Below are 21,725 nucleotides of genomic sequence, written 5' to 3'. Positions count from 1 at the left end.
AAACTACTAAGTTCTTTGTTTTTGAATTTTCTCGTTGTCTATAGGAAGTCTCTGGCTAGCTGTGCTGGAAACTCTGGAAGCAGGTCAGCAAGAGAGGGTTCAGCATTCCTTTCTTCAGTAGTCAGCCAGCTTGCTTTGTGCCTGGCTGGATTCCAGGTATTAGAACAGAAAGAGTGCACTTCTGAAAAAATGCAAACATCCTAGTGATTTCTTACAACATTTGGGTTTTTACCTATTTTCCCAGCTCCTGAGTCATTACTAATCTTCCATCCTCATCAATTTAAATATGATTTTGAAAATAATTGAATCAGGATATAGATGAACCTTCAAAGTCATTTAAATATGATGAAGTAATGATTAAAACACACAAAAAATGAAGTAATAATTCATGCCTTTTGTCCCTTTTCTATCCACAGAATCTAAAGCTCCATTTGATGAAGAATGTTTTCTTTCCCTTGAGGTTTCTCAGTGTCTGGCACAGTGCATTACTGGGCACTCAGTGAATATTTATCAAATTAAGGAAATAAAATTTAATACACATCTGCAGGAATAATGCTTGAATATATCACCAGTCTTTGACTGTTCCAGACGGAGAGGAGTTATAGCAGTAGATAACTTAAAAGAAAGGATAGTACTTTTTTTTCACAGAATTCAGATGGAAAGTTGAATTCCTGGGATGTTTAGCTAGCATATGCAAAATCAGGAAATTTATTTTTATGTATCCAACTTCACAGTCAGAAGCTAAAAACCTTGAAGTTTATGATTTCAATCCATTTTATAGATATATTTTATTTGGCATTCATAGAGTTTTCAAGACAATTTACACCATTATAAAAATCAGATAATTTCCCATATGAGTTCAGATTTCTGGCTTTCTTTGCAAAATCAGGTTGTCATGTGACATAGGGCCTTACGTTCTACATGGTAACAAGCACCTGGCTTGCTTCACCCACATAAATTACCTAGCAGGACAGTGTGGTGCTACCTCCCATCTCTGTCAAACTTTACTCTCTGAATCTGAAACAAAATTATGTTCTGCCATAAGTAGCTGGCCAATTATTATTATTATTATTATTTTTAATTGACAGGTAAGGCCAGATGTAGTTGTTCATACTTGTAATCCCAGAACTTTGGGAGGCCGAGGCAGGCAGATCACCTGAGGTTAGGAGTTTGAGACCAGTCTGGCCAACATGGCAAAACCTTGTCTCTATTAAAAATACATCAATTAGCCAGGTGTGATGGCGCATGCCTATATTCCCAGCTACTAAGGAGGTTGAAACAGGAGAATCACTTGAACTTGGGAGGTGGAGGTTTTATTGAGCTAAGATTGCACTACTGCACTCTAGTCAACAGTGAGAGACTCTGTCTTAAATCAATAAATAAAATAAGAAAAATAAAATAAATTGACAGGTAAAATTACAAGTATTTATCACGTAAAATATCATGTTTTAAAGTATAGGTAGATTACGGTTTGACTTAATCTAACATATGCATCACATAGAGTATCATTTTTGTGATATCAGTATATCAAACAGATACTGATATATATATCTGCACTGCCATGTTCATAACAGCTCTATTCACAATAGCCAAGCTATGGAATCAACCTAAGTGTCTATCAACAGATGAGTGGATAAGGAAAATGTGGTACATATACACAGTGCAATATTATTTAACCATTTTCAACAATATCAATGAACTTGGAGGACATTATGTTAAGTGAAGTAAGCCAGGTACAGAAAGACTACATGAACTCACTCAAATATGGATTTTTTTTTAAATGTGGTGGTTATCGGGGGCTCAGGTGTTGGTGGCAGCAGTGGGTTTAGGGAGATGTCGGTAGCTGGCAGCATTTTTAAAAGTTATCTAATGGTAATTTGCTAATTTTGCAGAATCATAATAGAATTTGAAAATTCGAGTTTCTTACATTTCCTTCCTCAGTCTATTTTCAAGTAGGGTCTTGGATCTCATATTTTTTTTATTTTAACAAGCAATTTGAGGTGAATCTTCTAATTAGGTAAATTTAATACATTTGACAAAAGAAATAATCTTCAGGGAGTAAGAGAGAGGAGTCAGCCTGTTCATGATGTGTGGCCATTTTTTAAACTTTCCTCTAACCCAGTCTTCCACTATCCCACCACACCTCAACTTCCACCACCTCAACTACTCACAATCAAATATGCTGCTTTTATGTGTGTCTCTGGGGGTGCATGACTCTCTGGTACGTCATTTTATAATAAATACTTTTGAGGTATAAGCTAGCTCTCTCTTTCTAAGATGACTGATAGCCTGAACCTACGAATGTCAGCCCCTGCAGCAATATTTGAACTATATGACCCTGAATTGCTTTCCATTGCTGCTGGAGTCATGATGAAACTCTGACTCTGATATGAAACCATCTTTTCTGAGAATTTGAATTTGAGGTTCAAAAAGGACAATCAATATCTGCCTGATGGTAGAGTCAAGGCAATATAAACTTGTGCTGAAGGATAGCCATGTTGAGTTGTATCACCACGAAGGAGCAGGTGAAATTGATCCTCAGAAAAAGAGAAGCAAGTAAATGCTTAGGAACAGAGAAAGAAGAGACAGATGGAGAGAGGAATCCTTTAGTGGCTTTCCAGCAAGAAGACTACTGAGGAATACGGTACTGGCTGGATCTGAGTAAGATGCAGGTGCTGATGGAGGGATAGTGGCCAAAACTCTACAGAGGAACCTGTCATTTCTGCTCTACCACTAAACTCTGTTTTCTGGGCAATGAACTCCTCTGTTAACTGCCATTTAGTCAATTTGCCCCCCAAAAATGCAAGTTTCAGTGTTTCTAGGTTGTATTCATTTTTTTTCTCTTTTCTGTTTTATAAATCTTATTAGCCTTTATTGGTTAACTCTACTACCTTACTCCCTCACATGTGAATAAACAATTTATACATCAGACAATTAAACTAGCTGCAAAGAAGCTACACACGTTTCTGAGTTATTCTGCAACATTAGTTCCTAACCCTAGTTAGTCCTTATGTTTCTGCCAGACTGAGAATGTTTCTGTTACGTAGCCAAACAAACCCTCAGACACTGGTGTGTGGGCAAGGAGAAAAGAATGAGAATTACATTTGAATAGTGACTCTCAAAATTTATTAGGCACTTGAGGAACATTTTAAGGTATAGAATACCAGGTTACACACTGAGATTCTTAGTCCATAAGGCTGAGACAGATTTGATAACTGTCATTTTTAACAGCACCACGAATTTTCTGATACTGGTATTCTAAAAATTGCAATTTGAAAAACACTGTTCCAGTGGAAATAATCAGATAGTAAAGGTAATTGGGATGTTTGATATGTAAGGGGGTTGGAGGTAAAAGGACATTCTCTGTTAATATCAGAAGGGTGTTTCAAATAATTCTAAAAGACACATCATTCTAAATATTATTTGGCAGTAGTTAGTTTACTGCCAATTATGCCTATAGGCATAGCTCAAGCTTTTATAATAGGTGAGACAGCTGGGTTAGAAGTGTCTTAGGTCAAATGAAGAAAAATGAACCCCATATCTGGTAAACAACAAAAAGTCATCTGTGAATAAATTAGTAAGAGCTAGTGTCTTAGTCTGTTCTTGCCACTATAACAAAATACCACAAATAAAGTAATTTATATATAGCAGAAATTTATTTCTTAGAGTTCTCAAGGCAGGAAATTCCAAGATCAAGTTGCCAGCAGGTTCTGTGTCTGGGGAGGGCTTACTCTCTGCTTCCAAGATGATATCTCTTGCTGAATCCTCACAGAGTGGAAGGGGCAATAAAGAAATGGACACTGTGTCCTCATGTGGAGGAAGAGATGAAAGATACTATGGTCCTAATGTGTTCCCCAAAATCCAAGTGTTGGAAATGTAATCCACAATGCAATAGTGTTTGGAGGTGTGGCCAAAGGAGAAAGTTCTTTATGAAGAATGGATTAATGTGCTACAAAAAGGGCTTGTGGGAATAATAGGTTCTCTCTTTCTCCCTCTTTTCTGCCATGTGAGGACATAATGACCTTCCTCTCTGGAAGTTGCAGCATTCAGGTGCCATCTTTGAAGAAGAGAGTCTGGACCCTAATCTGCCAGCACCTTGATCTTGGACGTACCAGTCTCCAGAACCATGAGGAAATAAATTTCTGGTCATTATAAATTATCCAGGGTCAGCTATTCTGTTACAGCAACACAAAATGGACTGAGATCAAAGGGTCAAAAGAGACTAGGGCACTCCCTTCAAACTCTTTAATAAGTCACAAATGTCATTCATAAGAAAAGGACTTCCCAAAAGGCTCCATCTCTTAATATTATCACACTGGTTCCAATATACACATTTTGGAGGAAGACGTACATTCTAGCCATAACGGTTGGCTCTAAAACAAACTGCAAGTAGGTAATTGGCAAGCTAAGTGGACAGTTCAAGACTTGATTTGAACTACCAACAATTTGTTCATAATCCATTTTTAGAGTCAGTGGGATGGGTCACAGTTTCTCATTCTCAGCAGTACTGACTTTCCGAGCTGGATAATTCTTTGTTTTGTGAGGCAAGAGGGGAGAGGAAGTTGTCCTGTGCATTGTAGGGTATTTAGCAGCATTCTGATCTCTATTCACCAGATTCCAGCAGTCCCTCCCACTAAACAAGACCAATATCAAATTTTCTGCAGACATTGCCAAATGTCCTGTTGAGAAACACTGGTGTAAGTAGACCAGGCCAGGGGAAAGGGAGGGAGGAAGAGCCCTAGAGAAACCATCTTATGATCCCTTTGCAAGTTTTACTTTGTTTAAAATTTTCTTTCCTATCAAAAGCCAAACTGCATGTAAGCAAATATGGTAGCAATAAAGCTTATCATTTATGAATTCAAGGCTTTAGTAGACTTATGGGAAGTTTTTTTCCCCAGAATTTGGCTTTGGTATTTTTAAGTTTTAATAGATCTAGTTACTGTCATACTGACTCTTGTACATACAGCTGGATAAACAAACTCAAGAAACACTCTCAGCCACATCTTCATGAGCAACTCTGCAGGCAAAATCCCTGTCACTTTGAGATGTTTTATATTCAAAGCAATTGTGGGGGAAAAAAGAGTATTTCCAGATTCTACTGCCTGCTTTAAATTTGTGGTTTCATCTTTATTATCGGTGTGGCGTATTGCTGCTGGCCAATTGAGCAATTAAATTTGCAGCTTAAATTTGGTGTCTGTTTCTAAACAGTCACAGCTGTAATATCTCTAACCTCTGGGGCAGATACTAGTTCAAATATTGCTAGTAGATCAATATAATATACATCTGACCCTGGTAAGTGGTTCAAGAAATCTGCATCTGAGCTTTCAGGGCCAAAGCCATAGCAAAGAAGAGTTATGCTATCAGAATAACAAAGCCGTCTCCATATTCAAATGCCTATGCTGCATCAAAGCCCAGGTATTGGAGACCTGTACATATGAGTTGATGAAAGCACAAAAATTGGTTCTTGAATGTGTTGGCCCTGTTTATTTAAAAACCACCGGAGTAATAGATCACGGACAAATGGGATTTTAGATCAGGGACTTTGTGTAGTGTCTAACCTTGTGTTACTGCTGGCACTTTATCATTCTAAGGCTCAGAGCTTGAATTTGCCTACCTTAACATATAAATTTCATGCAGAAATTCTCTTGAAAATGTTGTATGACTTTCCAGTTTCATGTTTCACTTGAATTAAGTCGCATCAAGACATAGCTGCAATTATGGGTTGTGTGGTAAGAGGCTTCTCAGCACAGTCAGGAGAAAGAGTGTGTGACTCTGCTTAGAAGGCAGTAACCCACTTTAGACCTTTATGCCTTTCTCTCTTCTCTTATAAAATGGGGGTGATAATTCATGTTTAACATTCACCCCACACATTCAATAAAAAGTGCCAGGCTCTGGGATAGACATTGAGAAATAAAATTTTAAAAAAGAGAGAGAAAGGAAGGAAGAAAGGAAGGGAAGGAGTGTGAGAAAGGTTTCTGCTTTGAAGACTCTATTCTACATAGCATTGTTTCTGTTGTAAGACAGGTGGCTGTGGGTAGATTGATACATATGCAGATAAAGAAAACAGATTTTCATAAGTACTTTGAAATCACAAAGTTAAAATCTCATGTAGATTTAAGATCCTTTTATATAGACAGAAATCCCCAGAGCAATAGACTGTACCATTCTTCACTTACATTAAAATAAGATACTGCTCCAGGATTCTGAATTTAGCAGCTGTTGGTACATGTGTCTCTTGCCACACTCATAAAGGTTTTTAATGTACAATAACATAGCACATAGCTCATCCCTTCTATGGTTGGATGCATTATTTATAATTAAGTAACTTTGTACCATCTTCACGTGTGGAAGGAGCAATAATTGGAGCTATCCATTTTTAGTTCACAGGAAACAAGACTCTCTTCATTTTTAATAGTGCCATTTACCTACCACCCTTTCTGCCAATGATTTGAATTGTTCAGTTGTGGCTCTTGTTTTATTTTAATGCATTCACATTTTGCCACTATGAAAAGATGTCTGTTCAAAATGAATTAGCCTGAAAGTTCTTCTGAGAATGCTGGAAGGCTGGTGCATCCCCACTGCTTCAGCACAGATGCATGGGGCAGAGCTCAAAGGCCACAATGTCTGTACCTGAATTCATTCAACTGAAAAGTGAAAATGGTCATATTGGTATTTCATGATCTGAAAACAATATTAGAAGGATATTTGCTTGGCAGATATTTGTCCATTAATTCTGACTAACCTTACCCTGGCATCATGAGACACTTTGGATCCATAGAAATAAATAACTCTGCACACACACTTTGTTCTGAGAAATATTCTGTACATCTACTAGCTGTACATCTACTAACCCTAAATTCTAGGCTCCTCTCTGCAAATAGATAGGAGTCTCTTAAGTCAGGCTCCACTTTTCGCCAACTGCACTCTCTCATAAATGAGGTTGGAGGCGATGGAACCTCTTCCTCTATCAGGGGCCATGTAGCGGGACAACCCAGATTTTACAGGAAGTTGTGTTAGAAGAGAATCCTTGTTTTGGAATGAACCTCAGTGGAGGAGACCAGGTGCTCACTCTATCAGCTCAATTGTTAAAGGTTCAATTCATTTCAAAAGCAGGTATAGTACTTACAAAGGGGACTTCAGTGCTTACTCATGACTTGAAGGAGTTTTGAACAGGGTACAGGAGTCAACCATTTGAAATAGAAAGCAGGAAATAAGCAACCTAAAGGGCTGAATATAGGTACAAATGATACAGTTTTGGAATAATAGATTCTGACTAGAGAAACTCACAAGTTATTTACAGAAGAATTTAAGTATCTGAGTTGAGACTAGGATGACCAGATAAATTCAATAGAAAAAATTTCACTGGTAAGTGGGGTGGTTGGGTAAAGGACACTGTGAGGGAAGAAATTGAATATGCATGGTTACAGAAGCTCAGAAGCAAAAGCAAGTGTGGCCATTTGGACTGGGCTACAGTTACTACAGTGACAAAATAGAAGAGTGATGAAGATTTAGAGGCCACATTTCACCTCAGCGTTAAATGATTTGAAATTATTCTGCTAGCAGTAGTCTAATGTTTGATTTTCACCAGTAAATGATCAAAGCAAGACATTTATTTTTAAAATGTTAAAAATATATCTTATTAAATATTACCAGTCAGGAGAGGTGGCTTAGCCGGGCGCAGTGGCTCATGCCTGTAATCCCAGCACTTTGGGCCGCCAAGGCAGGAGGATCACGAGGTTAGGAATTCGAGACCAGGCTGGCCAACATGGTGGAAACCCATCTCTACTAAAGATACAAAAATTAGCTGGGTGTGGTGGTGCACGCCTGTAATCTCAGCTCTTCAGGAGGTTGTGGCAGGAGAATTGCTTGAACCCGGGAGGCAGAGGTTGCAGTGAGCCGAGATTGCGCCACTGCACTCCATCCTGGGAGACACAGCCATACTCCATTTCAAATAATAATAATAAATAAAAATAAATTTAAAAATTTATCAAAATAGTATGGGAAATGAAGAGACTGAATGTGTTACTAATCTCCAACTGGGAAAGGAATTGTTCATTTGTGAAGTTTATATTTCCCTGTATTCCTATTGCTACTAAGTTATTATTTGTGACATCTGAGGTCAGACCTTGGGTTAGTTTACGCCAAAGTGCCACCTCATCTATCTGTGAGAAGTTCCATATGTGAAGTACAACAGTATTCCCAGCCTGCTCTAGGATTTCCACGCCCTGGCACTGCACTCACATGTCATAGTAACCGGGCACACTGCCTTCTCCTGTCTGCATGTAGGTCTTTACAGAATACCAGGTCCCATTTTTAAATAAGAGGTTCCTTCTACTTGTTTGTCCCATCCTTCCCCTATTTATACTGCCTGAGAAATTGTTTTCCATCAGTAAAGTTGATTATTCTTTTCTGTTTTCCCCTGATCTTTGCTAGCATCTGGGCTACAGAAGTTATTCTTCTGTATTAATCTGGATATTTTGGTTTTACTCTTCCAAAGGACAGCAAGCTCAGCCAAGCTGCCTCTCAGTTCCAAGGGAGCGCTCATCCCCTCCCTCCCAGCCCTTGCTCTTTTCCAAAGGATGATTTCTCTCTTCCCAGTGCGTATCCCTTCCCACTACAGCTCCTCCCATCAGCCCCCAGTATGGCTCTATTATACAGTTGTCCTCTTTCCACAGCCAAAAGCTTTTAACGCCAGCACGGCAGTGTCTTTAGACACTCGCACTCCCAAACTGTCCCCTCCTTCAGCTCAACTCCTCCGGGAACGCGCGGCCTTCGCCGCAGCCCAGAACGCAAAAACCCAGAGCTTCCTCTGCTAGAAACCCAGGGCGCTTGCCCCGCCTCGGCTCCGCCCCACCTGCTGTCGGCCCCGCCCACCGCCGCCCGCCGGCCCACGCCTCCTCTGGGCCTTCCCGAGGCCCCGCCTCCGACCCCAGCCCGTGCGGTCTCTGTCCCGCCCCTCGCCCGCCCGCCAGTGTCGCTGTCTCTCGCCCTCCCTGAGACCCCGCCTCCAGTCCCGCCCCGCCTTATCTCCGCCCCGCCCCCGCCTGCCTGCCCGGAAAGCCGCCTCTCACCCTACCCGGGCCGCGCTGCTGGAGCTGGCACAGCAGAGCGGCTGCCGCGGCGACAACACCTCCTGGGGACGCGGGCGCAGCGCTGGACGAGGCGCCACTGAGACCGCCTCCCGCCCGCGTGTCTCTGCCCTGGAGTCAGGGGTTGCCCCCGCGAGCGCCCGAGGTTTCCTGTGGGCGGGCGTGTCCGGGCGGTGGGGGACGCGGGGACCGAGCGGGGCTGAGGAGACCGAGCGCGGCTGAGGAGACCGAGCCGGGGCCGCCGCCTGCCAGAGCTCTGGGGGCGCCCGGAGCCCCGTGACTCTCGGTGCAGAGCAGTTTTCTGGAACTCTCCACCTCCGCCTCCCTCGGGGCCCAGTGCGGCGCCGAGCCCCCGTGCGGCGCCGAGCCCCCGTGGGGATCCGCCTGAGGTAAGCGGACTTGGCAGCTCAGGGGTCTCTCACCCTCCTACCTCAGCGTCAGGGCGGGGAGCGGAGCTTGGGGGCGGCAGGGTCGGAGGACGCCAATGAAAAAATGCAACAGGCGGGGCGGATCAGGAAACTCCTCGCCGGAATGTTTCCTACAGAGGGGAGACTTGTCCAAGACTGAAACTTGCTTAGGCTCTTCCAGCCGCGGACGGGCGCGGAGAGGCGGCTCCCGACACCGGGGTACGAGCTCCCTCTGGCGGCTCCGCTGAGGACGGGGACGCGGCCACAGGTGAGCGCCGGGCGCGGAGCTGCCGCCCCTCGGCCTGGCGCCGGGTCACGATTTGGGTTCTCCCGCCGAGAAAAAAAACGACTGGTCCGATTAATTCTCTTTAGGAAGATGCATTCTGATCCCATGAAAGCGAAACCTTCCCAGAATTTTTAAAAAAGGTCTTTTCAACTTTTACTTTTTTGTCCCTCGGTCCTTGGGAACAAGATATAACAAAGATAGCAGGGCTCATCTTTGTTTAAACTGCATTTGAATAAAAACATTTTTAAGTGACTAAAGCCACTTTAGTGGCGTTAAACTCTAGAAATTGTCAGGAGAGTTCGATCTTGTGTATTTTGTGTTGTTAGCTGACTGTCGTCTGCTGACGGTCATTCGGTTCCAAACAAGTGCATTTAAATGGGTAAGAAAAAAAATCACTTGCACTAGCTTAGGTTGCAGATAATATGAGATTTTACTGTGATTCTAAAATTTGTATCAAGTGATTGCAGAATGTTTAAGTCATCAGTTTATGTTCACTCTCAGCATACCTGGAGCCTCAGATAATTTTTGTTTTGTCCCCCATCCCCAGAAAAGAGTGTCATGAGAAAGGAACAGAAGAGAGACCTCCCTGTTGCTGAAAGGGGAATTTTCTTTCCCAGTTGGCAGTTGCTTCATGATTGGACGAGAAGTACCTAGGTGGCTGAAGGGATTCCATTTTTACAGTTGTACAGATGACGCTGGTAAAAGAAGATGTGAAAATGATTTCTCTTTGTCGTAATAGGCTGATGAGTAGGTAAGCCTGAAAAACATTTGAAATGAAGGCAGGAATTTTGAATTTTTTTAAACCAAGTAAGACTTTGACCACTTGTTGAGGATGTTTTTCTCTCATAAATGGAAGAAAAAATCCACAAGGCAAGAAGTATAAAAAGTTGAGAGAAATGACAACTGAGTCCACTCACTCCAGGAATGTCAGTAATTCATCATCATCTTTGGGCAAACATACACAAATGGATCATACATGCGTGGTGATTTTATCACCAGTGAAGGTTTTCTGTGGTAGAAATGACTATTAATTTGAATTTTGGAGTGCGTTTTCTCTTTTTTTAACAATGTGCGTCCCAACTCTTTGTGTTAAATAGATTTAAGTAAAGGAAATAAATGCTTAATTCATAGTGCTTTTTTAACTCTACCACTTCCCTGTGTATTATGGAAAATTTTGAGATTTTAACATTCTTTGAAGTTTTACTGGAAGCAAAACTGTGCCAGGGACAGAGATACACAATGTAAATTTTCTCTTTTTGGCAACTGCACTTGCTTAGAATGAACTGAATGTCAGCTGAATTTCACAGCATATCAGATTTACAGTCTTTGTTTTTTTCAAGGCCTTTACTGTATATTTTATACTAACCAGATGGGAAACACATTGAGCATCGTATCTGACATGTATGCCTAAGGAAGGAGCACCCCCATGGATCATGGCGGTAATGTTTACAGGACATTTACTATTCTTAGTGTTATTGATGTTTGCTTTCCCTACTTTTGAGGAATCTGTGAGCAATTACTCTGAATGGGCAGTTTTCACAGATGATATAGATCAGTTTAAAACACAGAGAGTGCAAGATTTCAGACCCAACCAAAAGCTGAAGAAAAGTATGCTTCATCCAAGTTTATATTTTGATGCTGGAGAAATCCAAGCAATGAGACAAAAGTCTCGCACAAGCCATTTGCATCTTTTTAGAGCTATCAGAAGTGCAGTGACAGTTATGCTGTCCAACCCCACATACTACCTACCTCCACCAAAACATGCTGATTTTGCTGCCAAGTGGAACGAAATTTATGGTAACAATCTGCCTCCTTTAGCATTGTACTGTTTGTTATGCCCAGAAGACAAAGTTGCCTTTGAATTTGTCTTGGAATATATGGACAGGATGGTTGGCTACAAAGACTGGCTAGTAGAGAATGCACCAGGAGATGAGGTTCCAATTGGCCATTCCTTAACAGGTTTTGCCACTGCCTTTGATTTTTTATATAACTTACTAGATAATTATCGAAGACAAAAATACCTGGAAAAAATATGGGTTATTACTGAGGAAATGTATGAGTATTCCAAGGTCCGCTCATGGGGCAAACAGCTTCTCCATAACCACCAAGCCACTAATATGATAGCATTACTCACAGGGGCCTTGGTGACTGGAGTAGATAAAGGATCTAAAGCAAATATATGGAAACAGGTTGTAGTGGATGTAATGGAAAAGACGATGTTTCTACTGAATCATATTGTTGACGGTTCTTTGGATGAAGGTGTGGCCTATGGAAGCTACACAGCTAAATCCATCACACAGTATGTTTTTCTGGCCCAGCGCCATTTTAATATCAACAACTTGGATAATAACTGGTTAAAGATGCACTTTTGGTTCTATTATGCCACACTTTTACCTGGCTTCCAAAGAACTGTGGGTATAGCAGATTCCAATTATAATTGGTTTTATGGTCCAGAGAGCCAGCTAGTTTTCTTGGATAAGTTCATCTTAAAGAATGGAGCCGGAAATTGGTTAGCTCAGCAAATTAGAAAGCACCGACCTAAAGATGGACCGATGGTTCCTTCGACTGCCCAGAGGTGGAGTACTCTTCACACTGAATACATCTGGTATGATCCCCAGCTCATACCACAGCCACCTGCTGAATATGGTACTGCAAAAATACACACATTCCCTAATTGGGGTGTGGTTACTTATGGGGCTGGGATGCCAAACACACAAACTAATACCTTTGTGTCTTTTAAATCTGGGAAGCTGGGGGGACGGGCTGTGTATGACATAGTTCATTTTCAGCCATATTCATGGATTGATGGGTGGAGAAGCTTTAACCCAGGACATGAGCATCCAGATCAGAACTCATTTACTTTTGCCCCTAATGGACAAGTATTTGTTTCTGAAGCTCTCTATGGACCCAAGTTGAGCCACCTTAACAATGTATTGGTGTTCGCTCCATCACCCTCAAGCCAGTGTAATAAGCCGTGGGAAGGTCAACTGGGAGAATGTGCACAGTGGCTTAAGTGGACTGGTGAGGAAGTTGGTGATGCAGCTGGGGAAATCATCACTGCCTCTCAACATGGGGAAATGATATTTGTGAGTGGGGAAGCAGTGTCTGCTTATTCTTCAGCAATGAGACTGAAAAGTGTATATCGTGCTTTGCTTCTCTTAAATTCTCAGACTCTGCTAGTTGTTGATCATATTGAGAGGCAAGAAGATTCCCCAATAAATTCTGTCAGTGCCTTCTTTCATAATTTGGATATTGATTTTAAATATATCCCATATAGGTTTATGAATAAGTATAATGGTGCCATGATGGATGTGTGGGATGCACACTACAAAATGTTTTGGTTTGATCATCATGGCAATAGTCCCATGGCTAGTATACAGGAAGCAGAGCAAGCTGCTGAATTTAAGAAACGGTGGACTCAATTTGTTAATGTTACCTTTCAGATGGAATCTACAATCACAAGAATTGCATATGTCTTTTATGGGCCATATATCAATGTTTCCAGCTGCAGATTTATTGATAATTCCAATTCTGGACTTCAGATTTCTCTCAATGTCAATAATACCGAACATGTTGTTTCTATCGTAACTGATTACCATAACCTGAAGACAAGATTCAGTTATCTGGGATTTGGTGGCTTTGCCAGTGTTGCTGATCAAGGCCAAATCACCCGATTTGGTTTGGGCGCTCAAGCAATAGTAAAGCCTGTAAGACATGATAGGGTTATTTTACCCTTTGGATATAAATTTAATATAGCAGTTGGATTAATTTTGTGCATTAGCTTGGTGATTTTAACTTTCCAATGGCGTTTTTACCTTTCTTTTAGAAAATTAATGCGATGGATACTAATACTTGTTATTGCATTGTGGTTTATTGAGCTTCTGGATGTGTGGAGCACTTGCACTCAGCCCATTTGTGCAAAATGGACAAGGACAGAGGCTGAGGAAAGCAAGAAGTCTTTGTCTTCTGAAGGGCACCACATCGATCTTCCTGATGTTGTCATTACCTCACTTCCTGGTTCAGGAGCTGAAATTCTCAAACAACTTTTTTTCAACAGTAGTGATTTTCTCTACATCAGGGTTCCTACGGCCTACATTGATATTCCTGAAACTGAGTTTGAAATTGACTCATTTGTAGACGCCTGTGAATGGAAGGTGTCAGATATCCGTAGTGGGCATTTTCGTTTACTCCGAGGTTGGTTACAGTCTTTAGTCCAGGATACAAAATTACATTTGCAAAACATCCATTTGCGTGAACCTAGTAGGGGTAAACTGGCCCAATATTTTACAATGAATAAGGACAAAAAAAGAAAATTAAAAAGGAGAGAGTCTTTGCCAGAACAAAGAAGTCAAATGAAAGGCGCCTTTGATAGAGATGCTGAATATATTAGGGCTTTGAGGAGACACCTGGTTTACTACCCAAGTGCACGTCCTGTGCTCAGTTTAAGCAGTGGGAGCTGGACGTTAAAGCTTCATTTTTTTCAGGAAGTTTTAGGAGCTTCGATGAGGGCATTATACATAGTAAGAGACCCTCGGGCATGGATTTATTCAATGCTGTACAATAGTAAACCAAGTCTTTATTCTTTGAAGAATGTACCAGAGCATTTAGCAAAATTGTTTAAAATAGAGGGAGGTAAAGGCAAATGTAACTTAAATTCTGCCTATGCTTTCGAGTATGAACCATTGAGGAAAGAATTATCAAAATCCAAATCAAATGCAGTGTCCCTGTTGTCTCACTTGTGGCTAGCAAATACAGCAGCAGCCTTGAGAATAAATACAGATTTGCTGCCTACTAGCTACCAGCTGGTCAAGTTTGAAGATATTGTGCATTTTCCTCAGAAAACTACTGAAAGGATTTTTGCCTTTCTTGGAATTCCTTTGTCTCCTGCTAGTTTAAACCAAATATTGTTCGCCACCTCCACAAACCTTTTTTACCTTCCCTATGAAGGGGAAATATCACCAACTAATACTCATGTTTGGAAACAGAACTTGCCTAGAGAGGAAATTAAACTAATTGAAAACATCTGCTGGACACTGATGGATCGCCTAGGATATCCAAAGTTTATGGACTAAATGCTGCAGGTCAGCAGAAATTTGCACTAATACTTCCCAACCCACTTTGCAGATATGAATTAGAAGAGTTTGTTTATTCTTGTAATGTGTGTGTGTGTGTGTGTGTTCAGTGTTATTTGCACAGAGAGATTGTTTTAAAAATTGGCACCATATTTGGACTAGCAGAATTTATTTTTATGTTATCACCTCCCTTTGTTTCTGAATATTTCATCTACTAAAATTTCTGCTACAGAGTGGTAGATGAAGTTATATCATGGAGGTCAGGGGAGATGGGAAAATTTTAAAGGTTTTTGTCTAACTCTCCTTCATCTGTAACTGTGCTAATCTATCTAGGGACCTCAAACACTGCTAAAGGCCTTGCAATTGCTGCTTTCCCCACGCATCTCTTGCTTTCAAGATGGACTACAAAAGTTCCTTATCCTTTTGAAAAGATCTTCTGACACACTTATCTTGCACAAAGAAAAAGAAAAGAAGAATTTCTTTACTGTGTATAAGGTTCAGTGATATCACTGAGGAAATGGTGAAAGCTCCTGTCAGAACTATAGGATTTCTTCTGGGAAATACAGATGGAAATACAGAATGAATATGTTTTTTTGAGATCAGAAACTGACTTGAAAAGCCTCCTTAAAGTTTTTTACTTAAAAATAATAAGGAATAAGTCTTTGAACAATCTGGGTGCCAAGGGCTGGTAGATTATTTTACACGTGGTTTTCTGTGAAACTGTCCTTTCACTTTTTTTCCTCCCTGAAGCTACAGCTGTTCGCCGTCACATCACTCCCACCCTATCCTTTCTGTCGCTGTCAAGAAAAACAATCAGTGGTTACTAATTGCTAAACTCCCAATATTTGTGGGGCATTTTCCCCCAGATAATTAGTTTTGCGTTAAATACTGACACAGACTTAAAATCAAACTTATTTTGGTGGAATTAACACTCTGTGACTCAAAGTAATGCCACTGCAGTGTCTTTTTAGACTGGAAACAGAATTGGAAAACTGCCTGACTTATCTTGCATCTCTTTGAATGAGTTTACAGACTGCCAGTGTCTGCAAAAGTTGAAAGCAAATGGGAGATGATGTCAGAGGCATCTGTTTCCTTTACCATCTGCATCTTATTATAAATGTAGTCATCACAAAATGTGGTTTATTTTATTTTGGTAGGCTCTGAAATCAAAATGCTATGCCATTATAAGCCAGTGGAGTAATTACTATGTATTGGATGAAAACATTAGGCAGTGTCGAGACTTGATGAAAATCTCTGTACAGATTTCAGTCTTCCTGGTGTTTCAAACCGTAGTTCCCCCAAGCTCTCTAACACTTGAGAGTCTGTCATTCTGACCTAGATAAAAGTGGTTCTTTCTCAGTAGTTTGTTATTATGTCAAAATGTGCCTCCAGAGTGATAAAGCTGTGGATATGTTACATTCCAGCTAAACCTAACTTGACTGTCATTTTTCTTCCATTATAATGTGAATGGAGACTGCTCCACCTCTCCCACATCTTTCTTCCCATATCTCTCATGATCTTCCTTCTATAATGTCAAAATGAATGAAAATCATGTGAATGTAGGTTGAGAGGGAACTGAAGACCTGAATCTACACTATTATTCGCAAGAAAGATTATTCTGTCTATCTCAAAATTACTGGCAAGTATATAAAATGCTATTTTGATGATATGTACATGCATATTGCATGGTACATGGACGATAACACTATTTCCATTATTGGTCAGAGTCTCAGTGTTTACATTCAATTCCCAGGATATGTGACCTTGAATTGGATCACATATAAAAAGCCTGGACTGTCAGTAGTATTAGGTCTGATCAAGGTAGGAATTACAACTATGTGCAGGTAGCAAACAAGAAAGCAGAAACTATTACTGCCTTTATTTTAACGTTGTACAGACAATACAGAAATGTACTCATGGCCAGGAGAAGGCCAGATGGAGTGTGTGGAGTAATAGGGGAAGAAGAATTACAGAAAATGAAAAAGAGAGTGAGTTACATTGAGAATGAATATGGGGACATGTTATTGACTGCAAAAGATAGGTACAGGCTTACCAAAATGATCTTTACAATGTATCCCAGGTTTCACCCCCACATGGCAATGCAGAGTTGTATTTGCCTGTTTCTCTCTTACCTACTCCCATCCCAAGGGAAAATTTTGGACATGCATCTCACTATTTAGCTAATTCTAAAATAGCAAGTTTGTTGGAGAAAGCATCTACTCACAGATTCTCCTATAAGAAATGTTATGTATGGGTTAGGGGTTGACACATCCATTGGATATACATGTATGTGATCCTGCCTGAGACCCCTGCCTTAGAAACTGAATCCCTAAGGGTACTGACTGTCCCAGCACATTCCCAGGTCCTGCACGTAGGGTGATCTAGGAGAATTTTAAATAGCTTCTACTCTTATTTTTGTTCTTATCTTTAAAATAATTAAAAGAGGGATTATCACTATCTGACACTTCTGAAAGAAACATAAAACTTCTTTAATGTAAAATCCATATTTTTCTACATTAAATTCCCCAAAGATAGACCTAATTGAGATAAATGCTTTTTATTAAAATAATAGGATTGAGGTTCTAAAATTTTGAAAGGACTTATTAATTTTGCTGACAAAAGTAAAGTAACAAAATAATGATAATTGGCTTTTTAAAGTTTCATACAACATAGATTTATTCAGGATGAAATAAAAAGGCCATATTCAGAGTTTATTTACTGTAATGAAAATTCAGAGAGAATAGGAAATAGGAAAATCTGCTCAGGAGAAAGAAGCTAAATCTACATTAATTTGTAGAATTTAATTTAAAATTCAAATTTTAATAAGCAGACACATGAGAATATGTACATATTAGGTATAGACACCAAAATATTAGACATTTAATAATTAATAAATACCTGACAAGAATGGGACAATCCTTCCTTCTATCAGAGTTCCCAGATCTTGGTACATTGCCCTCTGCAAATGTACTCAAAGAAGAACCTCCGAACTTACTTTTGGTTGGCATCATTGTTCAGCAGTGATTTCTGTACATCACCAAATATCCTAGACATTCTTGATATGCAAAGTATATCACAATTATAAGTGAGTAAATATTAATGATAATTTTTGAATTGCTTTATTTGGCTTGATTAGCTCTGATCAGAAATAGAAAAGTTTTCATTTATTAATTTAGGAAAAAGTGTAAGCAGAAGGCGGTATAACACCACTTCCAAAGATAAGGGCACCTAACATACTAAGAACAAGACAGTTAATTTCTGGGCTATTATCTGCTAATTTAAATGTTGACCAAATTGTCAAATATATCTGATTGGTCATTATTTCACTTCATTTTGGAAGAAAAATTATCTGTATAATTTTTAAAGATCCAAATGACTTTGGATTTTTGCATACAGGATAATAGACACTTTTTAAACAGTAGATTCTGGCATTCTCTGAAACACTTGAGATGTTTGAGCTACCATTTATATGGGCTTGTCTTGTATTTAGTCTAAATAACACATACATGTTTAATTGATTCTGTTTTCAAAGACAGATTCAGCTAGGTCTTCCAAGCAATTAGTAGTTTTTGTTTGTTGTCGTTTTCGCATCATACGCTATCCAGTTCATGCAGCACCGGAAACAGACTGAAGATCATAAAGTTTATGACTGAAAATCGTAAGTTTATCAGACCTATGTATAATAAGACTCCTGTTAATACAAAAATAAAAAGCTAAAAGCAACTTGACTATTATTGGGATAATTTTATCATACCCCTTTTCCTTAGGTCTTTGGGTAATGCTGTTAGGATTTTGTATGGAGCCCAGGAACCAGCAGTTGGAAAATGGAGGACAAGTTGAATACTGTTACCCAAAGCCACAATTTTAGCAACTGAGCTTGGTCCTTCTCCACCTCCCCCAACCTCCGATTCTCGTGCGTCTGTTCCCCTAACTTAATTCCAGGTCCTGACTGCAACTTTCTTAATGGCGAGGATGTACCTGTACCAAGCACCTGTATTCTGCATCTGCCCCTACTGCCACTGGTAAGATCTTCATTCAGGCATGGTATCACTAAAAGAAGAAACTGCACGAAAGTGATGTAAGGTTAGCATATTGAAGATACTTTTTTTTTTTTTTAATAGAAAGCAGTATAACACTACTTCCAGAGGCAAGGCTCCCTAACATTCTAAGATATTGAGACAGTTAATATGTGGTCTATTTACTGCCTGCTTAAATGTTGACTGAATTGTCAATAATTGCTTTACATTGGGTGAGGATCTGTCATGAATTAATCACTTAATATGTGCTGCACATTGAATCATAAGGATTTTATGTATCATTACAATACTCACAACAACTCTAGTAGTTATTTTACCTACATGTTTGAAAATCACGTCAAGTGATTTGTCCGAAGTAAATCAGCTGATAAATGGTATGGCCAAGATTTAGGCACATTTTCTTTCAATTCTATAGTTTTTTGAAGGAATTTAAATGAATTTATAATTCATTGTTAATTTGCCTATTTACCATATTTTTGGTGGGTCTACTGTCCAGATACTGATTAGCATAAAGGAATAACATAAAAGTCAGTTGACTATGAATCTGCTCTGTGAAAAATTGACAGTCTCTCTAGAGACTTTGAAACTATTAGGAGTTCATCAGGAAGAGGAGGAGTGAGAGGAGGGGCATGCAAGATGGTGATTACCATTCAAGGAAAAGCACCAGGAAGTGGTACCTGTTCTATAGTAGACATGGCTTATTTATTTCTGAAACAGCATGGTTAGAGGAAAAAAAAATATTGAGATAGGGGGGATTATGATAGGTAAATTTGAGTAGAGATCACTGGGTTTTGAGTCTGTATTTCTCACAGCATGTCTCATCAATGAATAGCTCTTCTAAAAGAGATTATCCATAAATGCAAACAATAAAACTACTGTAACTCACTCTTGGAGTTTCCACTCACTCAACCACTCCAAGTTTGGTCTGTATTTGAATATCAGGAATGACCTGAAGAGAGAAAAAAAATGCCTGAGTGTGGTCTCACTGCCCTGTGTGTGGACCACTGCTAGTAATGGCGGTACAAAGTACAACTTGATGTGTTTGATTCAGGCTCCATCAGGCTTTTCTTTTCCTACTCTTCCTACTCTCCCCGTAAGTACCTCCAGATCCACAGTGCCAGGCACAGCTCTCAATACTGGGAATGCAGTCATGAACAAAGCACACATGGGCCCTACCTCCATGGAGCTGACAGTTTGAACATTCTTTTTCCACTTTTCACACATTTCCCAGCAAAAAAGAGCCTACACCAAGTAGAAGCGAGAATGTTGTGAATTCTGTGACTAACAGTTGATCAAATATATTCAAATAGAGTTTGTTTTAGGGAAAAGCAACAATCTGTTGTTCTTTACCCTGTCTTGTAAATAATGACAGAAGAAAGGAATCGAAGGAGGGAGGGAAGGAGTGAAATGGGAATAAAGGAGAGACCCTAAACCTGAACACAGAAAATAAAGTACTCAAGGAGAATCATTCCCATGACAGTGGTGTTAATTATTGTATAAACTCTTTAAAAGACTGAAATATTAGGGTAGATGAAAGAACAGAAAGATAAATTGTAATCATCTAAGTCGATACTGTTTCATAGTACATGACAGTTGCTTTTTCTATTTTATACTATTTAAATGATTTCTGTATTGCTGACTCTTGAGATGAATGTAATTCTTCTTTCAATGTCTCAGGCTTTCACGTGTCCTAGACTACCATTAAAAATGTTATATACGTCAACAAGTTTATATTTTATGTGATCTTTGGAATTAGAAATAAATGCAAATCCCCCAGGCAGTATCTATTAGCTCCGAGGTCTTATTATCAAGTGCATTAACACTGATACTGAATTTCACCTAATGTCTCAGGTTATCTAGTGTCCTAGGTAAGCAGTGGTCTCTCATATGTTGTGTTTTTCTCTATTTCTGACTGTGGGATACATACATTATTCTTTATGGTTTAAAGAGGGAAATATTCATGGTCATGCAACATCCTTAATGCTCATTGTTTCTCTTTTTGGAAGTCAATTTGGCTCCTACTACTGTCACTTTTCTCATTTGCTGAATGAGAACTATAAACTCATCAAATCTTGCATTAAAATCTGACACCCCTCAATAAACTATTTTTACTTTATCCATTGCATGATGCAAATAATGCTCCGAACCCTTGTACTATACTGAAAAATTACTGCCTAGTTTTATTAATTTTTGTTTGTTGTTTTAATGGTATGTTAATTTATTCATTCCTTCACTTTGTTCCAAAAGATTACTTTTTCTGTAGGTTTGTTTACATGGCTTTCAACTTTAAAATATGGCTATTTTAACTTTATTGGACCAATTTAATTTGATGCTTCAATGCAATATTTCACTTAAAATTGAAGGGAGATTTATACATATAAAATCACAGTACAACCAAGAAATGATCAAATTGTTTTGATGAAATACTTATTAAAATATAAGTTCATATAAAGGATATAGCTAATAAAAGTTAACCACACATAAACAAAACAAGGTTTTTACTATTATTTTTAAACTAACCTGAGCACCCTGGCTAGTTCAGTGCTAACTGGAGCACAACACACTTTCAGTTGGCTTATGTACACCAACTAACTTCTGATTCTCTCTCTAGATTTACCGAAATAAACTGAAATGTACACATGTGCCATTGTTATTTTGACTTTTCCCAACAATAACTATAAAACTATCTAAAATACCCTATTTGTGGAACACATGAATAAAAAGATACATGCTTGTATGCACACACACAAAATTTCATTACCTTAAGAGAGAAAGTTTTCTCTGTACAACTGTCAGGTTGTACTGGTGAGTTTTTCACAAGCCTTGTTTTTACC

The 21,725-nt window shown here is 39.4% G+C and overlaps 1 protein-coding gene across 2 annotated transcripts; it reads left to right on the top strand.

Moving 5' to 3' along the window:
- Positions 1-8,852: 8,852 nt before the first annotated feature.
- Positions 8,853-18,573, top strand: DSEL (dermatan sulfate epimerase like). Of its 2 annotated transcripts, none has more exons than XM_037730980.1 (2): positions 8,853-9,478; positions 10,330-18,573. In XM_037730980.1, the coding sequence occupies exon 2, from the start codon at positions 11,186-11,188 to the stop codon at positions 14,852-14,854; it is 3,669 nt and encodes a 1,222-aa protein (XP_037586908.1). In that variant the 5' UTR covers positions 8,853-9,478; positions 10,330-11,185; the 3' UTR covers positions 14,855-18,573. The 2 variants fall into 2 exon arrangements, with proteins under 2 accessions (XP_037586908.1, XP_017362854.1); XM_017507365.2 differs by lacking the exon at positions 8,853-9,478 and adding an exon at positions 9,566-9,764.
- Positions 18,574-21,725: the final 3,152 nt, after the last annotated feature.

Source organism: Cebus imitator, unplaced genomic scaffold, assembly GCF_001604975.1.
Source record: "Cebus imitator isolate Cc_AM_T3 unplaced genomic scaffold, Cebus_imitator-1.0 Scaffold374, whole genome shotgun sequence".
NCBI lineage: Eukaryota > Metazoa > Chordata > Mammalia > Primates > Cebidae > Cebus > Cebus imitator.
Note: the sequence above shows the minus strand (reverse complement) of the source record. Positions and strands in the feature narration are given on the sequence as shown.